General features: G+C 27.6%; 6 protein-coding genes and 1 long non-coding RNA gene across 8 annotated transcripts; 1 reads left to right on the top strand and 6 right to left on the bottom strand.

The window, feature by feature from the left end:
• Positions 1 to 81: 81 nt before the first annotated feature.
• LOC141534269 (uncharacterized) lies at positions 82 to 1,760 on the bottom strand. Its single transcript, XM_074253524.1, has 5 exons — positions 1,438 to 1,760; positions 836 to 1,266; positions 478 to 730; positions 256 to 414; positions 82 to 196 (listed from the first exon to the last, which is right to left on the bottom strand). Exons 1-5 carry the CDS (start codon positions 1,735 to 1,737, stop codon positions 128 to 130), a joined length of 1,212 nt encoding a protein of 403 aa, XP_074109625.1. The 5' UTR covers positions 1,738 to 1,760; the 3' UTR covers positions 82 to 127.
• Positions 1,761 to 2,939: 1,179 nt separating this feature from the next.
• On the top strand, positions 2,940 to 3,397 carry LOC141535012 (uncharacterized). Its single transcript, XR_012480521.1, has 3 exons — positions 2,940 to 2,976; positions 3,048 to 3,163; positions 3,311 to 3,397. It is a non-coding gene; the product is annotated as an uncharacterized LOC141535012 (long non-coding RNA).
• A 1,852-nt stretch (positions 3,398 to 5,249) lies between these two features.
• Positions 5,250 to 9,337, bottom strand: LOC141534869 (uncharacterized). 2 transcript variants are annotated; one of them, XM_074254476.1, is made up of 9 exons: positions 8,921 to 9,337; positions 8,594 to 8,840; positions 8,354 to 8,512; positions 7,904 to 7,997; positions 7,186 to 7,771; positions 6,259 to 6,641; positions 5,955 to 6,201; positions 5,582 to 5,740; positions 5,250 to 5,492 (listed from the first exon to the last, which is right to left on the bottom strand). In XM_074254476.1, exons 5-9 carry the CDS (start codon positions 7,483 to 7,485, stop codon positions 5,430 to 5,432), a joined length of 1,152 nt encoding a protein of 383 aa, XP_074110577.1. In that variant the 5' UTR covers positions 7,486 to 7,771; positions 7,904 to 7,997; positions 8,354 to 8,512; positions 8,594 to 8,840; positions 8,921 to 9,337; the 3' UTR covers positions 5,250 to 5,429. The 2 variants fall into 2 exon arrangements, with proteins under 2 accessions (XP_074110577.1, XP_074110578.1); XM_074254477.1 differs by lacking the exons at positions 5,250 to 5,492; positions 5,582 to 5,740; positions 5,955 to 6,201; ... (1 more) ...; positions 7,186 to 7,771; positions 7,904 to 7,997 and adding an exon at positions 8,151 to 8,260.
• Positions 9,338 to 11,534: 2,197 nt separating this feature from the next.
• Positions 11,535 to 13,547, bottom strand: LOC141535268 (uncharacterized). The gene is made up of 5 exons (XM_074255126.1): positions 13,396 to 13,547; positions 13,078 to 13,330; positions 12,659 to 12,817; positions 12,503 to 12,600; positions 11,535 to 11,795 (listed from the first exon to the last, which is right to left on the bottom strand). The coding sequence occupies exons 1-4, from the start codon at positions 13,545 to 13,547 to the stop codon at positions 12,532 to 12,534; spliced, it is 633 nt and encodes a 210-aa protein (XP_074111227.1). The 3' UTR covers positions 11,535 to 11,795; positions 12,503 to 12,531.
• A 204-nt stretch (positions 13,548 to 13,751) lies between these two features.
• Positions 13,752 to 15,663, bottom strand: LOC141535269 (uncharacterized). The gene is made up of 7 exons (XM_074255127.1): positions 15,655 to 15,663; positions 15,514 to 15,579; positions 15,155 to 15,324; positions 14,824 to 15,076; positions 14,604 to 14,762; positions 13,920 to 14,542; positions 13,752 to 13,823 (listed from the first exon to the last, which is right to left on the bottom strand). Exons 1-6 carry the CDS (start codon positions 15,661 to 15,663, stop codon positions 14,465 to 14,467), a joined length of 735 nt encoding a protein of 244 aa, XP_074111228.1. The 3' UTR covers positions 13,752 to 13,823; positions 13,920 to 14,464.
• Positions 15,664 to 16,247: 584 nt separating this feature from the next.
• On the bottom strand, positions 16,248 to 17,568 carry LOC141535444 (putative gustatory receptor 28b). Its single transcript, XM_074255368.1, has 4 exons — positions 17,379 to 17,568; positions 17,062 to 17,314; positions 16,847 to 17,005; positions 16,248 to 16,395 (listed from the first exon to the last, which is right to left on the bottom strand). The coding sequence occupies exons 1-4, from the start codon at positions 17,534 to 17,536 to the stop codon at positions 16,306 to 16,308; spliced, it is 660 nt and encodes a 219-aa protein (XP_074111469.1). The 5' UTR covers positions 17,537 to 17,568; the 3' UTR covers positions 16,248 to 16,305.
• A 3,442-nt stretch (positions 17,569 to 21,010) lies between these two features.
• On the bottom strand, positions 21,011 to 24,785 carry LOC141534868 (protein KRI1 homolog). Its single transcript, XM_074254475.1, has 4 exons — positions 24,666 to 24,785; positions 24,369 to 24,492; positions 24,209 to 24,288; positions 21,011 to 23,980 (listed from the first exon to the last, which is right to left on the bottom strand). Exons 2-4 carry the CDS (start codon positions 24,478 to 24,480, stop codon positions 21,719 to 21,721), a joined length of 2,454 nt encoding a protein of 817 aa, XP_074110576.1. The 5' UTR covers positions 24,481 to 24,492; positions 24,666 to 24,785; the 3' UTR covers positions 21,011 to 21,718.
• Positions 24,786 to 25,146: the final 361 nt, after the last annotated feature.

The following is a 25,146-nucleotide window of genomic DNA, read 5'->3' on the forward strand; positions in this document are numbered from 1 at the left end:
CGCAACTAATTTATTAATAAATGTTCCCAGTAGATTATCAACTTTAGTAATTATTATTTTAACTTATAATGAAACTGCTGTGCTCATTCATGATATGTATGGTATGTTCAGTGTGATCTTCATTTTATTATTTATTTAACGTGTTCGGCGCCATTTGGATAAGAATAATTAGATATGTTGTTATTGTTCCAAAAAACTGTAAAAATATTTTATAAGAAGAAGAAGGAGAAGAAGGATGTTTAATATTTTACTTACGTCTCGCACAAATGGAAAGCCCAGGTCGATAAATCCGCACGGGGAAAATTTTAATGGATTTTGTAACATTTGCAGAGAAAATTTTTGAATCGTCAAACAAAGGTCAGTGTCTTGAGACTTTGATTTTAAATTATGAATTATTCTTCCAGTTTGACTCCACTGTAAATCAGTTTTTGTATTAATATAGATTTATAAAACGTATACAGTCTCAAAAATACACACCTCATGTACCGCTCTAGCAGCAATATAATTAATAAATTGAAAGTTAATAACATTAACAATCATCCAGCTTGAAAGAATTAAACTTTCAAAAATTTTGTCAGAATTCATGACTTCTGGGTCGCGAGCGGTCAGGTACAAGTCGTAAGATAAGAATGTAATTAATACAAATGAAGAAACTATGGTCATTATCAGCTGAACTCCGAATATCTGAGTGATTTTTTCGCAGAGTGATGTCAACTCCAAATGAATATTTCTAAAAACAATATAAATAATTATCAATCGATTAGACTAAATAATTTAATTAAATTTAAATTTTTCTATTCATAAATATACTGAAGTAATTAATAAAAAAAATTACTTGAGGGTCTGAATACTATGATTTAGTCGTTTCGAAGTTTGGCTAAAAACAATGCGATTCTCTGTTATTGATTCATTATTTTTAATTAATATTAAATCACTACTTTGCAGTGCTATAAATTTACTAAGAGCCTTGTTGATCTTCCGAAACCTGAGACACATGTGTCGTATCAACGTGCAAAACGTCAAGCTGAAAAGGTAATTTATGTGAATCGGATGATTCAACGCGAATATGGCAAAAGTATCAGCTACTACATCAGTAGAAGAAACGGTCCAAAGAACAGTCATTAGATTAAGCAGCAACGCGGTGATTATGAAAATAATTATCGCAATAAATGAGTAACTGAAAGTTTTTTGGCAATTTACTGCAACTCCCAAATCTTCGAGTTTTTTGTCGACTTTTAAACTTCTTTCGTAAATCATCTGTGATTTCTATTTAAAAAAAAAAAAATATATATATTAATTGAGTAAATAAAATTTTTCAAGCTACAATTAATTGAAATCAGGATTTTGGTCTACTACATCCTGATTTAAATTAATTACAGTAGAATTTAGGCCTGATTAGAGCAATAATTTTTAAAATTTTTAGAAGAAAACACAGACCTTTTTGAAAACCAACCCAAGAATTATATTGACGCAAAATATCAAAAGACTGACACCGGTAACGATCCAATAGAGGTTTTCCTGATAATTCATTACCGTTTCACTCAAAAAGTACACGATAGACAAGCTCCAAGAAACAGCGTAGACACTTATTATAAATATAAAGTACGGATATTTTTGTAAAAATATAAAATTCCTATTAGGGTATTGGATTAATTGGTTACCAAAAATCCAATTGCACAACAAAATTGGCAGCATTGATTCCGTCAGATTACTTGGTCTGAAGATTCTCTCAAACATTACACTGATACTGATGGACACACTCTTTGGACGTATAACGCACGACTGTTACATTTTATTTAATACTCTTGCTTTTATATTTTTTTTCTATGCTTATAATTCTATATATAACTGAAGTGGACTATTCCATTAACTCATTCATTAGCGCGACCTAACAGTGAATAATCATCGTTCAATATTTAATTTTCAAATATATTTACACTCAATATAATATTTAATAATAATAATGAATGAAATGCATTTTTTATTTTTAATTCAAAGTGTAATTATTTTTAGACATTTAGTAATAAGTATATTTTGTATGAAATTTATCAAGCTGTTTGCGTTCCAGGTTTTGATCATTATTAATTCAATGTTCGCACGTAAAGTGTCAAACAAATTATTTATTTTATTTTAAAGATCTAATTAAATTATTAATTTGATAAAAGAAGAAATATTTTTAGCATGTGAATAAAAAATAGAAGAAATAGTTTCTTCTGATAATTTAATTGAAAAATGTAAATATTTTATGTCAAGTTGTTGAATAAGATAAAAATTGAAACTGACAGTGCAAAGAAAATGCCACTCACTTGGACTTTACGACAATCCGGTAGTTAAGATTATAAAAAAATCTAAATTATGTTTGAAGGTGTAAATGTGTTGATGGCAAACGTTAAGCCATCGTAAATATTATTTGGAGGTTGTATATTTTAGTCATTTTCACGACACAATATTACCAATTCTAAATGTATCCCTCTGGGAATAACGTATAAGTTGCGCGGGATACAAAATGTAATTTTCATAAGCGTAACTATTATTTATATCGCTAAATTTCAAACACAACTTTCTTTATCAAAAATCAAAGAGCTAATTTATAATTCTATAAATTTTACTATTAAAATATTTATAAGATCAAAGACTTAATGAATTTGCTTTTTGTTTTTATTTAAACCAAGGTTGCGTCTAGAAAAATCATAAATTCAAAATTATTCATGAACCGCTTGATAATTTGGAGACCAAAGTAGAGAGCAACGACACGCTTAAACTTTTAAGCTTATAAATCATTCCAACATAACTGATGAAAATATACTATTACACACTGGTGACTCTGACGCGTATAACTTATGTGACAATTATACGAGCATTGTATTTAATTAAACTCTAGTTTTACCTTTTTTTACTCTATATGTGTTTAAATATAGAACTTCCATTAACTTATTCATTAACAAAGTACTGTAGGCTTTACATAAACTAATTACTGTAATTAATATTTTGCTTTCATTTTAAATAATTATATTATTCACGCGTCATTTACAGCAGTTTCATTGTAGGAGCTGTACAACACAGTACTTTCATCCGAATTAGAATAAGAAGTTGGGCGGTCACGGATCCTGCGAACTATCAAAAAATAAAAAAAAATGCCATTAGGCTAAACCCGAGATAGAAGGTAGATTTTATAGAATGAATTATCATCTTGTTTCAATAAATTTTGTCTGACACTGAATGAAATTTATTTTAACATACACAAGTAAAGAAAAGGGTTCAATTGAACTCTTAATATGAAAAAGTTAACGTTATATATCTCAAATTACAGGTAATTTTGTGAGCTACCATTGAAATCTACCTAACAATTATTTTTTTTTTTTTATAAAAATTTTTTAACAAGGATACTTACGTCTTTTATAAACGGATAACCAAGATTTAATAACCCCCAGGGTGAAAACTAATGGATTTTGTAAAATCTGGATTGAAAACTGTTGAATTTCCTTCTTTAATTTAATATCTTCAATTTGAATCTCTAGTTTATGAATTAATTCACCTGTTTTTTGGTACTATAATAGTTAATAATTACTTCTATAGAATTAAATTTTTTTTTTAAATACAAAATAATTTTTTTTAATATTTCAGAAAATAGAGAAGAAATACAATACTCAAATTAACCATCTGTAAACTTTTTTATAATAACTTACTCATTGTGAAAAAATTACCAGTGCAAATTTTTTAAAAATAATTTGTTTTTATGATTGATTTGTAATGAAAATAAAAAAAATTGTCAGATGTCTGCTGATTTCAGTATTACAGAAGAAATGTTTACCTCACGAATAGTTTCGGAACAAATTTTATTGACAAATATCATTTTGAAGCTATTGATAGCAACCGTAACAATACTACCAACGGTTTGTATTATTTTATCATCAGTCGACTGTGATTTGGTTTGAACAACAAAATATACAAATAGAAGCACATGTGTAATAAGCCCGAAACTTGTAATAATCCCTAATATCATTTGCATCATAGCTCTAAATGAAGATATCTGTGAAGAATATAAAAATTAAATATTCTTAAAACAAGAACCTATTGAATGTATTTTTCTTTTGATTTCTTCATGTCAATTTTTTTTTTGTATTAATTTATTTCTTAAAGAAACTTTAAAAATTATCAAATATCTCACTTGATAGTTTGAATAATTTTAATGACATCTACGTTTTCAGATTTACGAATAGCCCACTTGTCTTCGCTTGTCTTCCTCGAACGAGTAGAAAATAAATTATCTGAAGTAATACGATTTTTAAAATCATCTTCTGAGACAAAACTTTTTACCACTTTATTAAGACTTTCAAAACGGATTTTTATATGATTTATTGACAAGCAGAAAATTAAATCAACCAACAAATTTATGTAGTAGGGATGTTGGGTCACAAATATTATAGCAATTTTGTGAATCAACGGAATATTCATATTAAACCACGATACTTTGTTGTAATTGAGCAGCATTAAGGTAATAATCCAACATATCGAAACGGCGAGTGAATATCTAAACGGTCGTTGGTTGTCAATTGACTCACCAATAGCACTAATCGTTTCTTCAATTTTTATAGTCTTCAGATTAATTATATAATTTTTCTGTAATAAAACTAATTGAAATAATAAATGATTTTTATTTAATCTAAAAATTCTCACGTTTCTGTGAATCCACCCCAGGATAATGTTGAAGATCATGATGACAACGTTTGAAAATATGATGAAGTAATCAATTTTATAAGCTGAGATCCAGGAATTTTCTATCCAATAGTAAGTTGTTAAAATAAGACACGCAAGATACCCAACAAGTGTGAGAATGGAAAAAATTAAATTATTAATAACGCGCGAATTTTTAATTTTTGAATATTGGAGCGCGCCGTGACCAAACAGCAAATTAATAAGGAAAATAGGTAGCAATGCTTCTACTAAATTTTTTGGTTTCCACATCACGGGTATTTCACTCAAGAGTCGACTGGTAAGTACATGTCACGAATGATTGAAGTGCTTATCTGCAAACAATGTCTATAACTGCTCATAATTAATTTATAACGATTAGCCGTATCCTTATTTAATCTTTAAATATGGGCTTTATTTAGTATATCTGAAGCTATTATCTGTTTGCTAAATAGTTTATGATACATGTAGGTCATGACAATGCAAAAAAAGCTTCATGTATATTAATTGTAGCGCTAGTAAAAAAAAAAGAATAATTTATAACTAGTTTTAATTATTGAAGGATAACTTGTTAGAGTTATTTTATTATTTAGTTTAAAAAAAAAACTGGAAAATTTAGTGCTTGACATAAAGTAAGTTTAATTATTATTTATCAATAAATTTATTATGTAGATTTACGTCGATTCACTCTGAAATCTCCAAAAAATCAAAGTTTTGAGGTTTTATTTTGATGACGATTACTTTCCAATAGGAACCATTTGGATAGAAATAATCAGGTACGTAGCAAGTGTTCCAAAAAACTGAAATTTTAATTAAATCGTAATTAATTTTGGTAATATTATGGATGAATAAGTTTTACTTCATAAAAATAAGAATAGTAAAAAATTACCCCTTGCAAAAATGAATGCCCGAGTTGTATAAATCCTAAGGGGTAAATCTGTAATGGATTTTGTATCATTTGTATCGAAAGCTGTTGAATTGTTTTACAAATTTGGGCATTTACAAACTTTGTTTCTAATTGGTGAATTATTACTCCGGTTTTTTTCCACTGGAAGAAAAAATTTGATGCAATATTTTCAATCATAGTTTTTAACATAAAAATTTTTAACACAAAATTTTTTGACGCAAAAAATACTAACATGTAAAAAAATTTTTTTCAAAAATTTGAACGGTGAAGAATATATTAAGCTTCACTAGTCGATAAGAAGGACTTTAACTATGAGATAAAAATTAATTTTTGATGATTTATGAATGATATATACCTCATGTACTGTTCTCGAGCACATATGATTGATGAACAATAATTTCGAACCATGTATTGTAATCCAAAATGTGATAATAGAAATTCTTAAAGCCCAATCTTGGATATTTGGACCAAAAACTGTTACATACAAATTGTAAGTCATCGTAGTCATCAAAATAAACAACGAAGCCATTGACATTATTAATTGAATCCCGAATACTCGCGTTATTTTACCGCATTGCTGTTCTAACTCCAAATGAATTTCTCTGAAAGTAAATACTTATAAAATTATAATTACATCAAAGATAAATAGAATAGCTTACTTGGACAATTGAAGAATATAAGCCGGCTTATTATCATCAACGCGGGTGTTTGTGATTTGCGAATTGTATTCAAGTTTGATAAGCTCTTCATTGATTTTCTTGAACCTGACTTGCATATTTCGGATCAGTGAACAAAAAAGCAAATCCACCAAAAAATTAACATGGACCGGGTGTTGAAGAGAAAAAACCATAGAAATATTTCTATACCAGCTCATAGCTTTCATAGTCCATAGCATTGCAGCGAAATTAATTGTCACACAACAGACTAACCAGTAAATGACAATTTTGGTTGTAAAATTGCATGCTTTTTGGTCTAAAATTACTCCCATTTTCCCGAGCTTCTTGTCGATATTCACACTTTTTATATTAATTAAAAGTAATTCCTGTGAAAAAATATTACAATTAATATATATAAATATTACTTATATTAGTTTCATAATATAAGGTAAAAGACCCCATTAGTGGCCCATTTAACCCCTATTAGTGGTATTTTTTCTTTCAATTAAAAAATGTTCTAGTTGGAATAAAAATTAAAAATTTTTTTGATCTAAAGGTCTTAAAAATTAGAAATAATAAATTCATTATTGAAATAAATCATTTCATGAATTAAATAAGTACCAAAATTAAATTACATTCAAGTTAGCAGTCACTTGACCCATTTTAAACTTTTTTTAACAAATAAATTTGTTCCAAAAAATTATTTCAAAAAAATTACATTTTTAATTTATTAAAATTTCTACAAGTCCATTTTTTTAATAATTTTTTTTTTGCTATAATTTATTCATTAAAGAAAATTTTTAAAATTGTTAAAAAAACAGCTAAATTTAATGTCATGCTAAATTAATTTTCCTCAAAATTAAAGAAAATGTCAGTAATAGGGTTTTTTACCTTATATCAAGTTAAAAATAATTAATAAAAAATACTTACATTCCTATGGACCCAACCAAGAATAAAATTAACAGGCATTATTAAAAGATTGGTAACAAGAACTGTAAAGTACACGCTTTCCGAATATTTAAACCATTGTGCAGTGACAATAGAAAATATTGAATATCCTATAGTCACGCCATAAATAATAATTACGAGAATAAAATAAAAAACTGTTTGTATGAATTTGTAATCATCCATCGTGTGCGGCATAATTTGGTGCCCAAATATCAAGTTGAGAATCAAAACCCGCGTCAACGATTCGTTTAAATTATTATATCGGTAATTTTTACGTAACATTTTGCACAATAAAAATTTTTAACTTGATAACTTGTAAGTTCCGTGAGAAGAGTGTGACTGTTGTTATATTTCACGAGTCCCAGGAAATGGAAAAGCTATCGGTGACGATGTTGATCGATAACATATGACACGTTCTATTTGCTTTTGCAAAACGAAACGAATAGTTATTTTAACAGCAGTAGGCTTTTATTTTTATTACATTCACGGGTTTGATAATTTAAAAAGCAATTTACTGACGATTAGTCGGATAAATTTCAATCTGATAATAATTTGCGTCGCAGAAGATCTAAACAAATATAAGCCGTACTAATTAATTATTCATATTTAATTATTGTAGTGGTGTAATTACTTAGTTAATTATCGGACTGTATGGTCTATTTATTTTTTTTTATATTATTGATTATATAAAATTACGCACATTTCTTCTATTTTTATAAAGCTTTTATCTATTTCATCTACTGAGGAGACATTTGGATCAAAATTACCAGGTAAGTTGTTATCGTTCCAACAAACTTTAAACATATGTTTAAAAAAATATGATTAATAAAATTTTTTTAGAGTTTTATAATAATTAAATTATAGTGAAAAAATCCATGTAAAAATTTTTTCACTATAATTTAATTAAATTTTTAAAATTAAAAAAAAATAAAAAACTACTGTATCAATTGTTTTCAAATTTTAAGGGTACATTTATACATATTTTAAGAATACACAGTAAAATTTTTAAAGAAAAAAATTAAATATTTTTTTAAGTTACATGCGATCTTTGACGGCGCTAAAAAAAAAAAAGGATTTTTTTTAATTTCACACCAGTTGTGCCCCTTAATATAAAAAAACAAAAAATTTTTTTTTTAAATAACATACTTACACTTATAACAAAAGAATAACCGAGTTCGATAAACCCACATGGTGAAATAATCAAAGGATTCTGAATCATTTGCAGTGTAAATTGCTGGATAGTCCGACGTAATTCAATATTTTCAGATTGTACTTCTAATTTGTGTATTATTTGGCCGGTTTGCTTCCACTTGCAATAAAAAAAAAGCGAAGTTAAATTAAGTTTACTCATAATAAAAAAGTTAGTTCAATTCAAACAAGAAGATACTACCTCGATGATTGTTTCAGAACAAAAATGATTTACAAAAAGAAAGTTCAAAGAATGGCTTATGATAGAAATAACGTAAATTAGTATTTTTAATCCGTCCCCACTAGTTTCAGCATCTTGCGTTGTTAAGTATATACTGTAAAAAGTGGTAGTAACTAATGCGGATAATAAAAGCATTGTTAAGAAGATTTGAAATCCAAATATTTGCGTTATTTTACCGCATACTTTAGTCAATTTTAAATGAACTTCTCTGAAAAATAATATAGAGTTATTAATTTCAGACGTTCCTGAGAAAGTTAATTGTTAAAATTGACATTATTGATAATTTACCTGAAAATTTGAAGAAGATGATTCAAATAACTAAAAGTATCTTGAAAATAATTAGCACGATTGTTACTTATTCGTCTTTTGTCGTACAAAAAGTCATTTACAATCGTCAATTTATTGTCTTGAATTTCAAATTTGGTAATCGCTTGATTAACCACTCGAAATCTGAGCGCCATGTGTCGTATAGATAACCCAAAAGTCAAATTTAATAAATAACTAACATACAATGGAAGATGTGTGATATTAATTGCAGCAATTTTTTTAAAAGCATCTTCCGCACCAAAAAGCCAAAAAGAAGTCGTCACATTAATTGTAAGTAAGTTTGTTATCCATGCAATTGTTACGATCAGACAAAAATTGAAAGCTTCCTGAGTGTCAATTTTAATACCCAGTTCCTCAAGTCGTTTGTCAAGTCTTTGGTTTCTTATATTAACAATTCGTGTTTTCTGTAATAAAAGAAGACAAAATTAAAAATTTGGAAAATCCAAAAACCAAGAAGATGAAATTCTTCAAAATTATTTACTAGATTCAAAAAAATTTTTTTTTCAGTGTACGAATAACTTTTTAACTTCATTATTTCTTAATATACAAAACAAAAATAAATAAAAAAATACGCTGACGTTATAATTGAATATTTCTAGTTTTCACGGCATAATTTTTTTTTTTATTGATTTAGTGTCTAAATTAGGACATATCAACGATTTTATGTAAAATAAAGAACTAACTCACTTTTTTGAGAATCCAACCGAGAATGACGATGATACTTGATATAGTGAGCATCATAGCAACCACCCCCAAATACTTGTTTGCATTTTCGAACCAGGGAGCTAAGTGTAAGTATGAAATCGAAAAATATAAGCAAACAACATAAATAATTGAAACGAATAATAAATAAATGAATGTTTGCAAAAAATTAAGACTGTCTACACGATAGTGGATCAATTGATGACCTAAAATCCAGTTGACTATCAAAATCGGCAGCAATGACTTGGTCAAGTTTTCGGGTTTGTAATTTATTCCGAGCATTTTATAAAAACTTCACCGATCACGCTAGTGGTCAAATAATGACTGCTTGATTTTAATCATTCCACAATATTTTTATTGTACTCTTAACTCATTACATTTATTACTTAATACATTAGCGATAAAATATTTCCGTAATTCACTCAGACGTAAATCGATAAGTCTGAATTGAAAGGATAACTTGCGCAGTTACAGCCCCAGCAAACTAAAAATAAATTATATTTTTATAATTAATGATTTTTGCATAAATTTTAGTATTTATAAAAATACTTACGTCTCTTATACAATAATACCCAAGATCGAGTAATCCACAGGGAGAAAACTTGAGCGGGTTTTGCAGTATTTGAATTGAAAATTTTTCAATTTCTTTTTGAAATTTTTCGTCTTTGGAGTCGAACTCTAACTTGTGAATTATTTCGCCGGTTTTTTCCACTTGAATAAAATTATTATTTAGAAAAATTTTAAATAATTTAAAAATAGACAAATAATTACCTCTAATATGCATTCAGCGCAATTGTAATTAATGATAAATATTCTAAAACTGAAAACTGTGATCCAAAGAAGTAAGTTGGATGCTATGACGAATTTGTTGAAATTGGGATTTGAAGGAGTCATTATTATTATGAAAGTAACCAAAATTAAGGAAGAAATGCTTATAAATGCTATAATCATCGATAAAACTATCGGTACTGCATAAATTTTTGTTACTTCACGACACAGAATTCCTAATTCCAGGTGAATGCGCCTACAAAACCACATTTTTATTAATAAAAAGCATATAAATCTAAATTAATAAAAAAATAAGCAAAATTTTGTGGTCAGTGTATTTATATGGTAAAATGGGTTTTTATGCTCTATCTCTAGATAAATAATTAAGAAATTACCTTGTATCTTGTGAACTATTGACATTTTTAAAGATATAAGCTCATCCTGATATTACACGCATCAAAATCTTTCATTTGAATACCCACATCAATTTTTCATATATTTATATATATTATATATATGTATATATGAAAAATATATCAAAAATGCATGTGGGTACTCAAATAAAAGCTCTTGATGAGTGTAACATCGGGATGAACTTATATCTTTAAAAGTGTCAATATTTAAGAAAGTACAATGCAATTTAACAAAAGTAATTATTTAATAAAGCAAAATTTTATTTATTTATAATTCACAAGTGTACGGCAGTTTTAAATTATTTTGAGACTTACTTAACATCATGAAGAATTTTTATAAAATCTTTCTCGAAATTAATTCTCCTCGATACAGCCCACTTGTAATCAGTATTTTTCTTATGCTTTGAATCATTGTCTTGTAATTGAAAAATATCAAGCAAAACTTTATTCAAACTCTTGAATCGTATTTTCATATGCTTTACAAATAGACAAAAAATAGTATTAATCAAAATGTTGACATGATGGCCATGTTGAAGAATAATTGAGCGCACAATTTTCTTTGATAAATCATCGCTTTTTCGATTGCTACGATATGAGAAATATCCAAAAATAATACAAAAAGTATCCAAATGAAGACAATCAGGATGATGATGTAAAATTCTTTTTTTGCATTTACTGGAACTCCCAATTTTTTTAGTGTTTTATCGACTTTAATTACTCGCAAATTAGTTGACAAACTTTTCTATTTAAAAATAATAAAAAGTTATCAATTAAATTATTTAAAATAAAATATTTACTTACGTTTTTGTAAGTCCAGCCGAGAATAACATTGATAAACATAGCCAAAATCATTATACCTGTGTTGAGATAATAAATACTTTTGGCAGTAGTCGATAAAAATCGATCTATACACTTCAAAAACACATAAATGAAAAACATGAAGAAGACTATAGCTGTAGTAATTGAAAATATTAAAGAGTAATATAGTTTAGATTTATCTAAGTAAGGATATTGGAATATTCCGTGACAAAATATCGCATTTACAAGAAAAATCGTCAACATTGCCTCTATGAAATTTGCTGGCTTCCACATTTTTGATTTAAATAATTGTAGAATTATTGTGACTGGACGATTAATAAGTTAATTTATGTCAACCCTTGCAATGTGATCAGTTATCATTTATCATAGTAAAAAAATTAATTTTTCTAGCCTACATTTTTATATAAAGGTCATTCATTGGCTATCAACACTCGATTGTTGAAGATAAATACACAATGATGTGCAAAATTGTACGATGTCTTTTCTATTAATTATTCAGTTAATTATATGATAGTACTAATTACAATCATACTAAAGATAGAAATTACTGATAAAGTAAACGAGGATCGATAATATGTGTTGACTTTATATTTATAAATATTCAGAAGAAAATCAATAAGTTTTAACTAATAGAATAATCCAAATTGTCACTTAAGTAGCAAATTTTTTCAGAATATTTTTTTTATTGAAAATTTAAATTGTTGATAAATAATTCATTTCTTCAAGATAAAAAAATTACTTTAAAAGCTTCACAGAAGAAAATAAAATTTTATGCTTCATTTTTAAATAAATACAAAGTTATTAATATAATTAAATATTAAATATTGATTTATATCTATACATTACAGTTTTTATTTATGCGTATATTCTTCATCGCTTAACCGGAAATTGATGAGTTTGAATCGATAAAATAACTTGTCCTGTTACAGATGCAGCAAACTGTAAATAAATTTTATTACAATAATTTGTACTATTAATTGATAAAAAAAATACTCACGTCTCTCATAAAATAATAACCGAGGTCCAATAATCCACATGGAGAAAATTTGAGTGGATTTTGCAATATTTGAATTGAAAATAGTTGAATTTCTTTTCGTAATTTCTTGTCTTGAGATTGAAGTTCTATTAGATGGATTATTTCACCGGTTTTTTTCCACTGAAACATAATTTTAAAACTAGATAGATAGATAGAATTATTTATTTATGCCAAAGTTAATATTAGATGGCAATTTTTACAAAATTCATACAAATAAATTACATAAATTTTTAATGTATACAAATTTAGTTAAAAATAAATTTAATATAATTAAACTAATGAAATTTATAATAATATAATTTTAAATTACTAAATAACTAAATTATTAAAAAATAATTTAAATTCAAGTTTGTAATTTCATTCAGAGATACAAATATTACCTCATAAACAGTTTCAGCACAACAATAATTGATTAAAAAGAATTTCAAATTAAATAATGCAGTCCAAGGTAGTAAAAATATTAATAACATTATTTTTTCAGTTAATGATTCATCTTTTTTGACTAATGTAGTGTAAGCAAACGCCAACATTGAAGTTATGTTTGCGAATGAAGTTATCAGGGTAAGAATTATGGGAATCCCATAAATTTTCGTCAAATCACGACATATTATTCCTAATTGCAGATGAATGCGCCTGAAGAACAATAAAATAAAAATAAATTTATTATTTATATTCCTAAAATAAAATATAAAATTTACTTGATGCTTTGAAGAATTGTCATATAATCTTTTTCGAAACTGACTTCTCTTGAAACAGCCCATATGTAATCACTTTCGACTTGATGGGCCAAATTATTGTCTTGTAGTCTTAAAATATCTAGCAGAAGTTTATTTATACTTTTGAATCGCATTTTCATGTGAAGTACAAACAAACCAAAAGTTAAATCAATCAAAAAATTAACGTGGTACCCATGATGAATTACAAATGTAATCATTAATTGTGTAGTAAAATTAGTTAAATGTGAGGATTGGTAAGATTTTGTCAAATCAACAAACAATACATAAGTCACCCAAAAAACGGCGATTTTAATTGCTGAAATATAATTTCCACGAACATCAAATTTAAGTCCCAGTTCTTTGAGATTCTTTTCAATTGTTACGATCCTTGAATTGACTATTAAACTTTTCTATTTAGAAAAAAAAATAAATTAGTTATCTAGAAAATTTATGCATAAATTAATAACACGTTTAATTAATAATTGTATAATTGTATAATTACAAACATTTTTGTAGACCCAGTCGACGATAATATTGACGAACATAACAAAATTCATTACAGTGCTGTTGATCATATACAACAAAGTCCGTTGATCTGTCCAATATTCTTTCAAGTAATTTATATGTATAATAATAAAACACGTAAAGATGAATAGTGTTGAAATTATTGAGTACAGAAAAGAGTAATTAACTCTAGATTTACTAACACGGGGATGTTGGATCACTCCGTGACAAATTATTGAACTGAGGATAAAAATCGGCACCATTGCTTCTACCAAATTCGTTGGCTTCCACATTATTAATACAATGTGAAAAAATTCTTTTTAAAGAACGAATTAATGTGTAATTAATTCTACGTACGAAAGTGAATTAATTGTCATTTATCGCAGTTATAATCAACGCTTAACATTTTATGCAACTTACTATCTATTAACACTTAATCTTTGTAGATAATTACTACATGATACACACTTTAATAGTATTCATTATTTAATTACTTTTTTATGAGTATGACATTTCAAATTAATTATACGTGTAATATTGATGAAAATTATTGCTTTGCTGCGGAACTGTGAATTGGGTAAGTTTGGATCAATAGAAAAATTTGTGTGCTCACTGATCCAAAAAACTGTAAAGTTAGAAAAATTTTTAATTATTTTTAAATAAATACAATTAAAAATTAAACTTACATCTCTTAGAAAATAATATCCTAGGTCAAAAAATCCACCAGGAGAAAATTTCAGGGGGTTTTGCAGCATTTGAATTGAAAATTTTTGAATTTCCCGCTGAAAATTCAAATCTTTGGAATTACACTCCAGTTTATGAATTGTTGAGCCGGTTTCTTGCCACTTTAATAATAAAAATTTTTAATTTATCTTCATAGAATTTTTTTTTAATATAAAACAGTACCTCATTAATCGTTCCAACGCAAATATAATTGATAAAAATAACTTTATAAATAAATACTGTCAACCAAATTATAAAGTTTGATAAAAATAGTATTTTATCAGGCATCATCAGTTTTTCATCTTTTGAAATTACGAATATGAGAAAAAGAAAAGAAGTTGTATTTGTAAATGCTCTTATCATGGTGAAGACTATTGGGATACCGTAAACTTTCATAAGCTCACGGCACAATATTCCCAATTCCAAATGAATATCTCTGAAAATCAAAAAATAATTGGAAAATCCAAAATTTTAACACAAAAAGTAGTTATTTTATTTACTACTTAATTCTTACTTGAGTTTACGAATAATTTTCGTAAAATCTTTTTCAAAGCTAATTTTTCTTGAAATAGCCCATTTGTAATCAGTTTCTTCTTTATGCATTGAATTATTACTTTGCAATTGTAAAATATCAATCAATATTTTATTAATATTTTTAAAGCGCACTTTCATATGATTTATCAACTGATAAAATGACAGATCAATAATTAAATTAACGTAGTATGCATGTTGAATAACAATAGCCACAAAAGTTCTTAATAATAAATCATAGTCTCGATAAATTGAAACCATACTTATATTAATAAAAAGAAGATAGGCAATCCAAAAAACGGCGATTTTAATGCTAAAAAAAAATTCTTTTTTAAAATTTACCGGAACTCCTAAAGTATGAAGCATCAGATCAGCTTTTATTAATCTTGTGTTGATCATTGCACTTTTCTGTCAACAGAAAAAATCAAAGATTTAATTATTATTTATTAATTTAATTTTTTTTTTTCAACAATTTTCACTTACATTGTACATATCATTGATGATATTAATAATCATCACAAAAAATGTTATATTTGTATTTATAAAATACAATATTAAATAACCAGATGCCCAATGAGGGTCAAAGTAATTAAACAATACATACGTGTAGCTACTCAGATGAATTACAAGTGTAATTACAGTGTACAAAAATAAGTATTTAGTTTTTGATTTATCAATAACATTTAAAAATTCTATAGCTCCATGACAAAATAAAAAATTTTAAATATAAATAGGAAACAATGCTTGGAGAAAATTTTTCGGTTTCCACATGATAACACGACTGATCATTTATATGGAGATTAATCGTATAAATAACATTTATCGCTTATAATCATAAAATGTATGTCCTTACATCTATCATTTACTAATTTTTATTTTCATTTATTATTGTTGCGACACCGCAAGTTTCTGAAGAGTCAGTTTAGTTGGATAATAATAAAGTTATGATCGAGTGTTGATTGAACGTGTTTTAATCAATATACTGACTTGCGAGGTCGCGGATAATAAATTAAATTCCTAAGTGCATATTTAATTAAAATATATCCAGTAAGATAAAATGATTTTAAATTCACAAAATCACACCTTTTTAATTTTAACGTAATTTATTAATTATTTTAAATTATTAATTACTTATCAGTTTTTAATTATTTTTTGTGATGAAGAGTCATCGTGTGAAGTCGTTTGAATTAATAAAACAAGCTGCGCTGTCACCGATCTAGCAAACTGAAAAATTATGAATAATATAAGCGCTCATATAAAGAAAAAAAAATTCTTGCACCAAGAAAATTTTAAGGAAGACGAAAGTTATTTTGGAGCAAGAAGAAATTTTCAATCGCGTGTAACTCGAAAAATATTTAATTTTTTTTTTTTTCAAAAATTTTACTGTGTATTCCCAAAATATGTTTAAATACACCCTTAAAATTTCAAAACTATTGATACAGTAGTTTTTTTATAATTCCCAAAAATTGCCTTGAATATTAAAAAATTTTGCGTCATTGCGTCAAAATTTTTAACACAAAATTTTTTAACGCATTGACGCAAAATTTTTTATTGTGGATTTTTAGGCTGTCACACTAGTTGTGCCTCTTAATATTTTCTTGAGCCAAAAAAATTTATTCTCCAGTCGAGAATTGTTTATTTCAGTGTACTGATTACTTCTCTGACAAGGACTTACATCTCTTATTAAATAATAATCGAGATCCAATAACCCGCATGGTGTGAATTTCAATGGATTTTGGAGAATTTGAATCGAAAACTTTTGAATTTCTCTCTGGAATTTCGAATCTTTAGAGTCAAATTCCAACTTGTGAATGATTTCCCCCGTTTTGTTCCACTTAAAAAAATTAATAGACCAATTAAAAATTCAATTAATTATAAACTATGCCTTACCTCATTGATTGCATTAGCACAAGCATAGTTTACACAAAAAAATTTCAGAAGTGCGATTAAAACCCAACTTGACATGCTAAAAATCTGCAGTGATTTGTCAGTCAGTTGATCCCCTGCTTTTACAATTATTGTATAGATATTATAAAGCTGCACGATTACGAGAAAAAACATTGTAAGTATCATCAGAGAAATTGAGAATCCGTATATTCTCATAATTTCGTTGCACATAATCTTTAATTCTAAATGAATACGCCTGGAAGAATGAAAGTCTTGTATTATCTTCAGAAGAAATGAAAAATTATAATAAATATACTTACTTGATGCTGCGAAAAGTTGTGGTGAAATCATTTTCGAAATTTGTTTCCCTCGAAATTGCCCATTTGTGATACGCTTCCGTATTTTGAAACAAATTGTTGGAACGAAGGTTAAATGAATCTGATAGAAATTTATTTATTCCTTTAAATCGTGCTCTCATGTGAATTATTAGCAAAAAAAATGTTAAATCGACAATGTAATTAACGTGGAATCCATGATGAAAAGTGAAGGCTACTATGAAGACCATTAATAGTCCAAAAGATTTATTATACCAAATAATGGCAACTGCATTGATATAAAATGAATAAATAAACCATCCAACAGCGAATTTCATTGAGAATGCAAATTCATTTTGGATATTTATTGAGACTCTTAAATTCTTGAGAAACTCATCACTTTTTATTAATTTCGAATTCAGTATCAGGATTTCCTACAAACAAAAGATTCAGAATTTCAATAATAAAAACTAGGAAACTTGCAGTTACTATGTGACTGCCGTGAAATGTGAATGATAAATAAATAAAATTTTGTTTTATTAAATAATGAATTTTGTATGACTCATGATGCGAAAGCATCAAAGAGTGTTTACGATCGAAAAATTTTTTTCTCCTCATTTCGGCAACTGTTTTTATTATTATAGTCTTGTTACTTCGCTAAATTAAGATATTTTACCTACTATTATCAAGATAATTTAATGGAAATTAATTTCATACTTTTCAAAAATTGATTTAGTGCAAAAGAAACGGAAAAAATATCAAACTCTGAAAACATTTTAACTTGTAAAAAAATTCATTAATCAAGTTAATTTTTTTTTTCAAAAAATTCTTTGGAAGAATGGTAGTTCACTGTTAATCTTAATAATATAGATGATTAATTTCATAAATTTCATGATTTACATTCTTGTAAATCCAGCTGACAACAGTATTAACATTCATAGTGAAGAATACTACTACTATCAGAATCACGTAGGCACGTAGAGGACCGTTAGTATACCAAGATGATTCCATTCGTAACCAAAATACAAAGAAGAAACAAGCGCAATATGAAATTGTCGATACTATCGACCACAAGAAGGAGTAATTTATTTTTGATATCTCAATATTTGGATGTTGTATAACTCCATGACAAAATAACACATGAAGAATATAAACAGGCACCAGTGTGTCTATAAGACTCTTTGGTTTCCACATTTTTACAACAACTGAGTTTACTGTATAACTTAATAATGCTAATTTTGATTAGCGTGTTTGTTAATTTAATATTTAATATTGTAAGTATAGCATTTTAATTTATAACAAATATATCTTTAGTGCATCCGTTTCACGAAACTCATCAACTATCTCGTAATATCTATCTTTTAAATGATAAAAACTGCACTGTTTGTCATGCAACTAAATATTTTTTTTCTTCAAACTCATAAATGGTATTAATTATTTATTTTTAATATAATAACCTTTACATAATGTCGTCACTGATTCAAGCTATAAATATTTAATTATTGTCGCATGTAGCTATTTTACAGCAATAAATCAAATGGATGACTTTCTACTGCAATGCATGTATTAGTTACATTAAAATTTATATCTCTTCCTATCTTTGAATACCTACTTACGTCTAAAAAAAAATGACCGAGTTAGATGTACAATTTTTTTCTATGAATAATTTATTTTTTTAATTTATTAATTTTTAATTTGCTCTGCAAAAAAAAAAAAAAACAATGCTTCATGAATTAAAAAATAGATATATTTAAATCATGAGTCGTTAGAATATGTTTGAATTAATAGAACAAGATACGCTGTCATCGACCCTGCAAACTGAAAGAAGAAATATAATTTTAATTATTAAAGAAGAAATATAAATTTTAATTTTGTGAAAATACAAATTAATAAGTTATGTCTTACTTACATCTCGAACAAAATAATAACTGAGATCAAAAAATCCGCAGGGAGTAAATTTTAAAGGATTTTTTATCAGTTGAATTGAAAATTGTTGAAGTTCATTTCGTAGCTCAGGATTTTTGGTTTCTATCTCGATTTTATGAACTATTTCCCCAGTTTTTTTCCACTTTTAACAGAATTTTATCTCAAATACTAAAAAAGAAGATGATGAAGTAAAAATTAATTACCTCTTCGACAGTTTCTTCACAAATATAATTGATGGAAAATATTTTAATTACATAAATTGAGAACCAAGATAATAAAACAATGATAATAGCTACTTTTTCATTTACGCTTATTTTGGGATCTATGATATCTAAATATAAACGCATTAGTAGTCCTATTACGACAACAAATGATGTAATCATTGTAAGAACAATTGGAACTTGAAATATTTTGACCAGTTCATCACACAGTAGCCCTAATTCAAGATGAATTCGTCTGAAAATTAATTTTTATCAGTATGAATATTAATTAATTGATTACTTAGGGGGGATAGCCACTCTTAATCATCAATACTTACTTGATACTTTGAAGAATATCAGCGGAGCTTGGATTATACTTCATTTGGCGAGTAATCGCCCACTTGCGATCCGCGAGACTTATAGATGTAAAATTTATTTGTTGCTTAAAAATATCTGATAATAATTCATTGACATTCTTAAAACGTACTTTCATGTGTTTTATTGTTACAAAAAACATCAAATCAATCAAGAAATTAACGTGGTAAGCGTGTTGAAGAACAAATGCAATTAATATTATGGATTGCAAGTCAAGAGGATAACGCCACCATATTATTCGGACAGAATTTATGAATATTAAATGGACTATCCATAGAAACAAAATTTTTTTTGAAAAACAATATTCTTTTTGGCTGCGAACTGGAACTTCTAGTTTGTCAAGAGTTGTGTCAGCTTTAAAACAATTCTTGTATTTATCATCAATATTTTCTGTAATATATTCATCAATCATCAATTACTATTTAATAATAATTAAAAATATTTTTAAAAAATTGTACGTATTGTTTTTCAAATTATTTACTTGTGGAATTTTTTTTTTTTTTAATTCTTTTGTAAGAATTTTATGAACAAAAAAAATTCTAAAAAAGTTTAGATGTCAGCTAACTTTATTTTCATAAAAATAAATACTTACAGTTTTGTAAAACCAACTGATAATAATATTAACATTCATTGAAACATTTATAATTACTGTAAGGGTAAAATATATTAACTGAAAACCTTAGATCCAATGATCGTTAAAATATTTCAGGTAAACGTAGACCACGCAGATGAAGTGGCCAATTGTTGTGAAAATTGAGTAAAGAAAAGAGTGAAAAATCCTTGACTTCCTGACACTTGGGTATGGTATAACTCCATGACAAAATATAACATTTATTATAAAAATAGGCAGAAGCGCCTCTAATAGATTCTTTGGTCTCCAGATTGTTTCTGCAACTGACATCATTATGAGTATAACTGATTACGAAACGCCGACACATTAATATTTAATTAATCACGATATTTGTTTTTATTAAAAATAAAATATTGCAGAATGAAATTGCAGGTATTAATTTTTAATTATTTATAAATAACATTATTAAGTTCAATGATTTTAAATAGTTCAATTATTTTTTTTTTTTAGAAAGGAAAAAAAATGATTATTAAAATCTCAAGAGTTACAAGTTAAAAAACAGATGGAGTTTGTTTCCCTAAAATCCATGTCCTAAAAATGTAAATCGTTGTTTAGCCATGTATGGATCAAGTTTTCTGTTAAAGTAATATCCGAATGACATTAATTGAGAATTAGAGAAGTGAGCGGTGGATATACACAGTGGGCGTGCAAGCCACCTGCTACCGAGCTGGTCTCTCTCGAATCTAAAGTAGCTAGGGGACCAATTGATTTATCGCACCCGAGGGGTTGTGCTCATGCCTCCCTTACACTTTAATACTACCACTGATACCACGGTCATTTCTATCTTTTTATTATTTTACTTATGCTACTCATCTTTCGTCACCTCTTTTCAAAACCAACTAAAAGACAAAGCTAATTTTTACAATCTCGGAATTATTTTTTCTCGGGCTTTAAAAAACCTCTATTCTTAAAATTAAAAAAAAAAATAAAAAAAAATTCTTGTCAGTAGATCCATACAAGCTTAATAGAGAATTCGTAACAACATATGGGACAGCTTAGATGACGGTGATTGTAGAAAAACAAACGCTTGAACAAGAGGATTTCATTCTCACCGCTTAATCCGCAAACGTCGTTTATCATTTTATTATTCCCCTGTAAAAAATCTCTAATATATATCTATTTATATGTCTACTTAAGGATTCAGTTGTTTGAAATCAACAAGTCTAATTTTTTTTTCTCATTTATTTTATTAATAAAAATCTTTTTATTAAATTTTATTTTTCATTATTTTTATTATATTTCAATTTATTTCTAAATTTACGTGGATTCAAACCGTAAGCTTTGAGTCTCTCGTCACTTAATGAAGCAATTGGATTATGAGGCGTCGTTGGTTTCTGTTTATTCTCATTCTCCTTCTTCTTCTTTTTCTTCTCTTTCTTCTGAATTTTATTTATATTTCCATCAGAATCATTTTTAATTTTTTTCACTTTCGGTTCTTTGATTTCAGACTCACCATTTTGCAAATTGTCTGCTTTTCTCTTCTTTTTACCCTTCGCTTCATTTATTTCTTCACTAGCCACCTTTTCTTCATTCACCTTAGCAGCCTCACTTTCCTTTCCCTTTTTCTTCTTTTTCTTTTTCTCATTCATAACTTCATCCATTTTTTCAATCACCACAGCTTTATCATCAACTCCGACTAACTTCTTCTTCTTCTTCTTCTTCTTCTTATTTTTAACTTCTTCCTCACCTTTCGCCGTATTTTTATCATTCGTCTCATCAGTTCCATTCACCTCCACAATTTTACTTTCAACAGCTTGATTATTTTTACCATCACTCACTTCATTATTCTTCTTTCCTTTCTTCCTCTTCCTCTTCTTCTTTTTCTCCTCATCATCCGCATTTTCTTCATCACCCAGCTTTTTCTTGATTTCTTCATCAACTTCTTCCTCAAAAGGCTTGTACAAACTGGGAAGAACTTTCCTCTTAAAATTCTCGTTTAAACTCTTTTGTTTATAAATCCTAGCCAGCCTTTGCTCGGCATTTTCATCCTTGTACTCCAGAGCTTTCTTCAGAGAGCACCACTTATTCAATTCTTTGTCATCAGCCATCATGATCTCTTCAACAGTTAGCCCGTAATCATTTGGCGTGACTTGGCAATACTTGAACCTGAATGTATTATCACCAACCTTATCTTCATAGTCCAATGCATAATTCTTGACAATATAATCTTTAAAAGACCCATCCTCAGCAGGATTGTATTCCCGTTTTTTCTTCGCCAATAATTCTGCAAACTTCGACCTCTTCCTCTTTTTTCTTTTAAATGTGATTTCCTCTGCAGCCTTTTTATTAACATCATAATCAGCGTCCATCACAAAATCAGGATCCTCGCAGTATGGTTCGCTGGTGTCTTTTTGAGCGTTGTCCTCAGTAGGATAATAATTATCCCAAGATTTTTCTATTTCAAGCTCTTCATCGATTTCCGGAAACTCTGGCTTAGCATCTTCATCAACATCTTGATTATAATAATTCTCACCATAATCATTCTGCATCAACTTATCGTATTCCTCTGGATCATAGTCTTCTTTAAGGAATTTTTCATACTTTTCGATATTAATATCCTTATTCCCAGTAACGTCTCGCAGCCGTGTCAATCGATCGAGTATTTCTTTACGTTTCAACGCGTTGTACCTCTTTCGCTCTTCCTCTTCTTGTAATTTTTCCTGCTCTTTACGTTTTTTCACCTCAGCCCTCTTCTCCGCTCTCCGGGTGTCTTTTTTCCTCATAGAGTCACTTATTGTCCTGGGATACCGTTTAATAAACTCTGGATCAGGTTCTTCGAATCTGAAATTATACTTGTGCTCAAACTCCTCCTGGTTCTCAATCTGCTTTTCGTCTTCAGACAAATCCTGATCGTCATGCAAACGATTGGCGTAACCATCTTCCTCATCACTATCATCAGCTTCGTCATCTAGCTCAGAAAATTTATTCCCCATAACGTAGTCTCGTAAAAACTTCTCGTTGGCGTCAAGATTTGGATCTGTCCAATAATCTCTAAGAGGTTTTAATTCTTTCTTATCCTCATCGTCTACTTCTGCTGGCTGTCCCAGCAGCCAGAGTTTGTAGGCTTCTTCTTCTTCTTCTTTCTCAGCAGAAGTCTTTGATTTTTTCTTCAACAAATCATCGTCTTCATTCTCGTCTATGTTATTGGCGACATTTTTTATACTTTCCAATAATTGACGCTCTTCTTCTACGTAAGGCAGCTTAGTTTTCGGTTTTACTTCATTATCTTCATCATCGCTGAATATTCCTCCATTTTCCACCAAGATTTTCCGCTCATAGTCACGCAATGTCATCTTTTCATTCTTCTCACTTTTCTTTTTCTTTTTTTCATCATTCTGATTTGATGAACCTTCATCAGCGTCCTCGGCTTTTGCAGGCGGAAAGAACTCAACGTTGGCGTCATAAATTTTGGGATCTTTTTTTTTCAAATATGCAAGAGTTTTGAAGATTTGTTTGTCTATCTCGTCGGTCAGTAACTGTAAAATTATTTTTTAATAAAATATAGGAAGTATTTGATTGAATCAAAAAATAGTAAAGAAAATTAATTGTAAATATTAATAGCTAGCAATCTTGCAATCACTATGTGACAGCTGTGACTTATAAACTATAAATAAGCAAAATTTTGCTTCATCAAGTAATTAATTTTGTTAAATTGCACTGTATGAAAAATATATGAAAAAATTATAATAATAAAAAAAAATTACATGAGCATCCTCATCGTCCTCAGAACTGGAAGTATCTTCATCTCCGCTATCCTTTAAATGATCTCCATACTTAGTTTTAACTAAAAAAAAAAGTATAAAAATGAATAACATAAATTTCAATTACTATTTTAGAAAGATTTAAAAAAATGAGAGTACTTACGTTTATTTATTTCTTCCTTCGTACGCCACTTTTCGTAGTTCCTCGCATAATTTTTATTTATTTGAAGCTTCGTCTCCTCAACATCATCGTCGTCGTCAAATAATTTTTGCATTTTCAATTAGTACTTTATTTTTAATTAAAAAAAAAAAAAAAAAAAAAAAAAGAACTATTAAAGGGACCGTCTGATGTGTGTACTTGGAGAACACATGGTCGACAATAATAATGAAGAAGGTTAGGATCAATAGATCTTGGAGAGTTTTAAACACCAGAGCTGCCCTCTGTACCAAAAAATCTTACCTTCAAATGGAATAGTCGGAAACTCCAAAATTTCTTTTAAATAAATTTTTTTTTAATTTAAATTCAAGTAAAAAATAAAAAAAGTGCATGGATAAATTTTATAGCGTTTTCTTTCATAACAATTGAAAACATTTTTTGATTATTTAAATTAATTATAACACCTGGAAAAAAAATGAAAATTAATTATGAAAATAAATTTAGCAGATATTTAATAATTTTTTTTAACAAATAAATTAAGGCAAAAAATTAATTTAATTGTTAAATAAAATTGAAAATTAATAAATTAATCGGGTGACAGCTAACTTTAATGTCATGAAAAAAAATTTTTACAGACCTGCCATCTTCCGAGCAAAAGACTTACTACAAATAAATCGTAAATTTGAAATAAAAGTGCTGTAGCGGGCCATGATGAGAAATGTCTGACATTCATGAACTACAAGTATCTATATATATATATATATATATATATATATATATATAT

This window comes from Cotesia typhae, unplaced genomic scaffold (genome assembly GCF_013202065.1).
Source record: "Cotesia typhae breed Kobodo isofemale line unplaced genomic scaffold, CoteBio_Ctyphae scaffold_13, whole genome shotgun sequence".
NCBI lineage: Eukaryota > Metazoa > Arthropoda > Insecta > Hymenoptera > Braconidae > Cotesia > Cotesia typhae.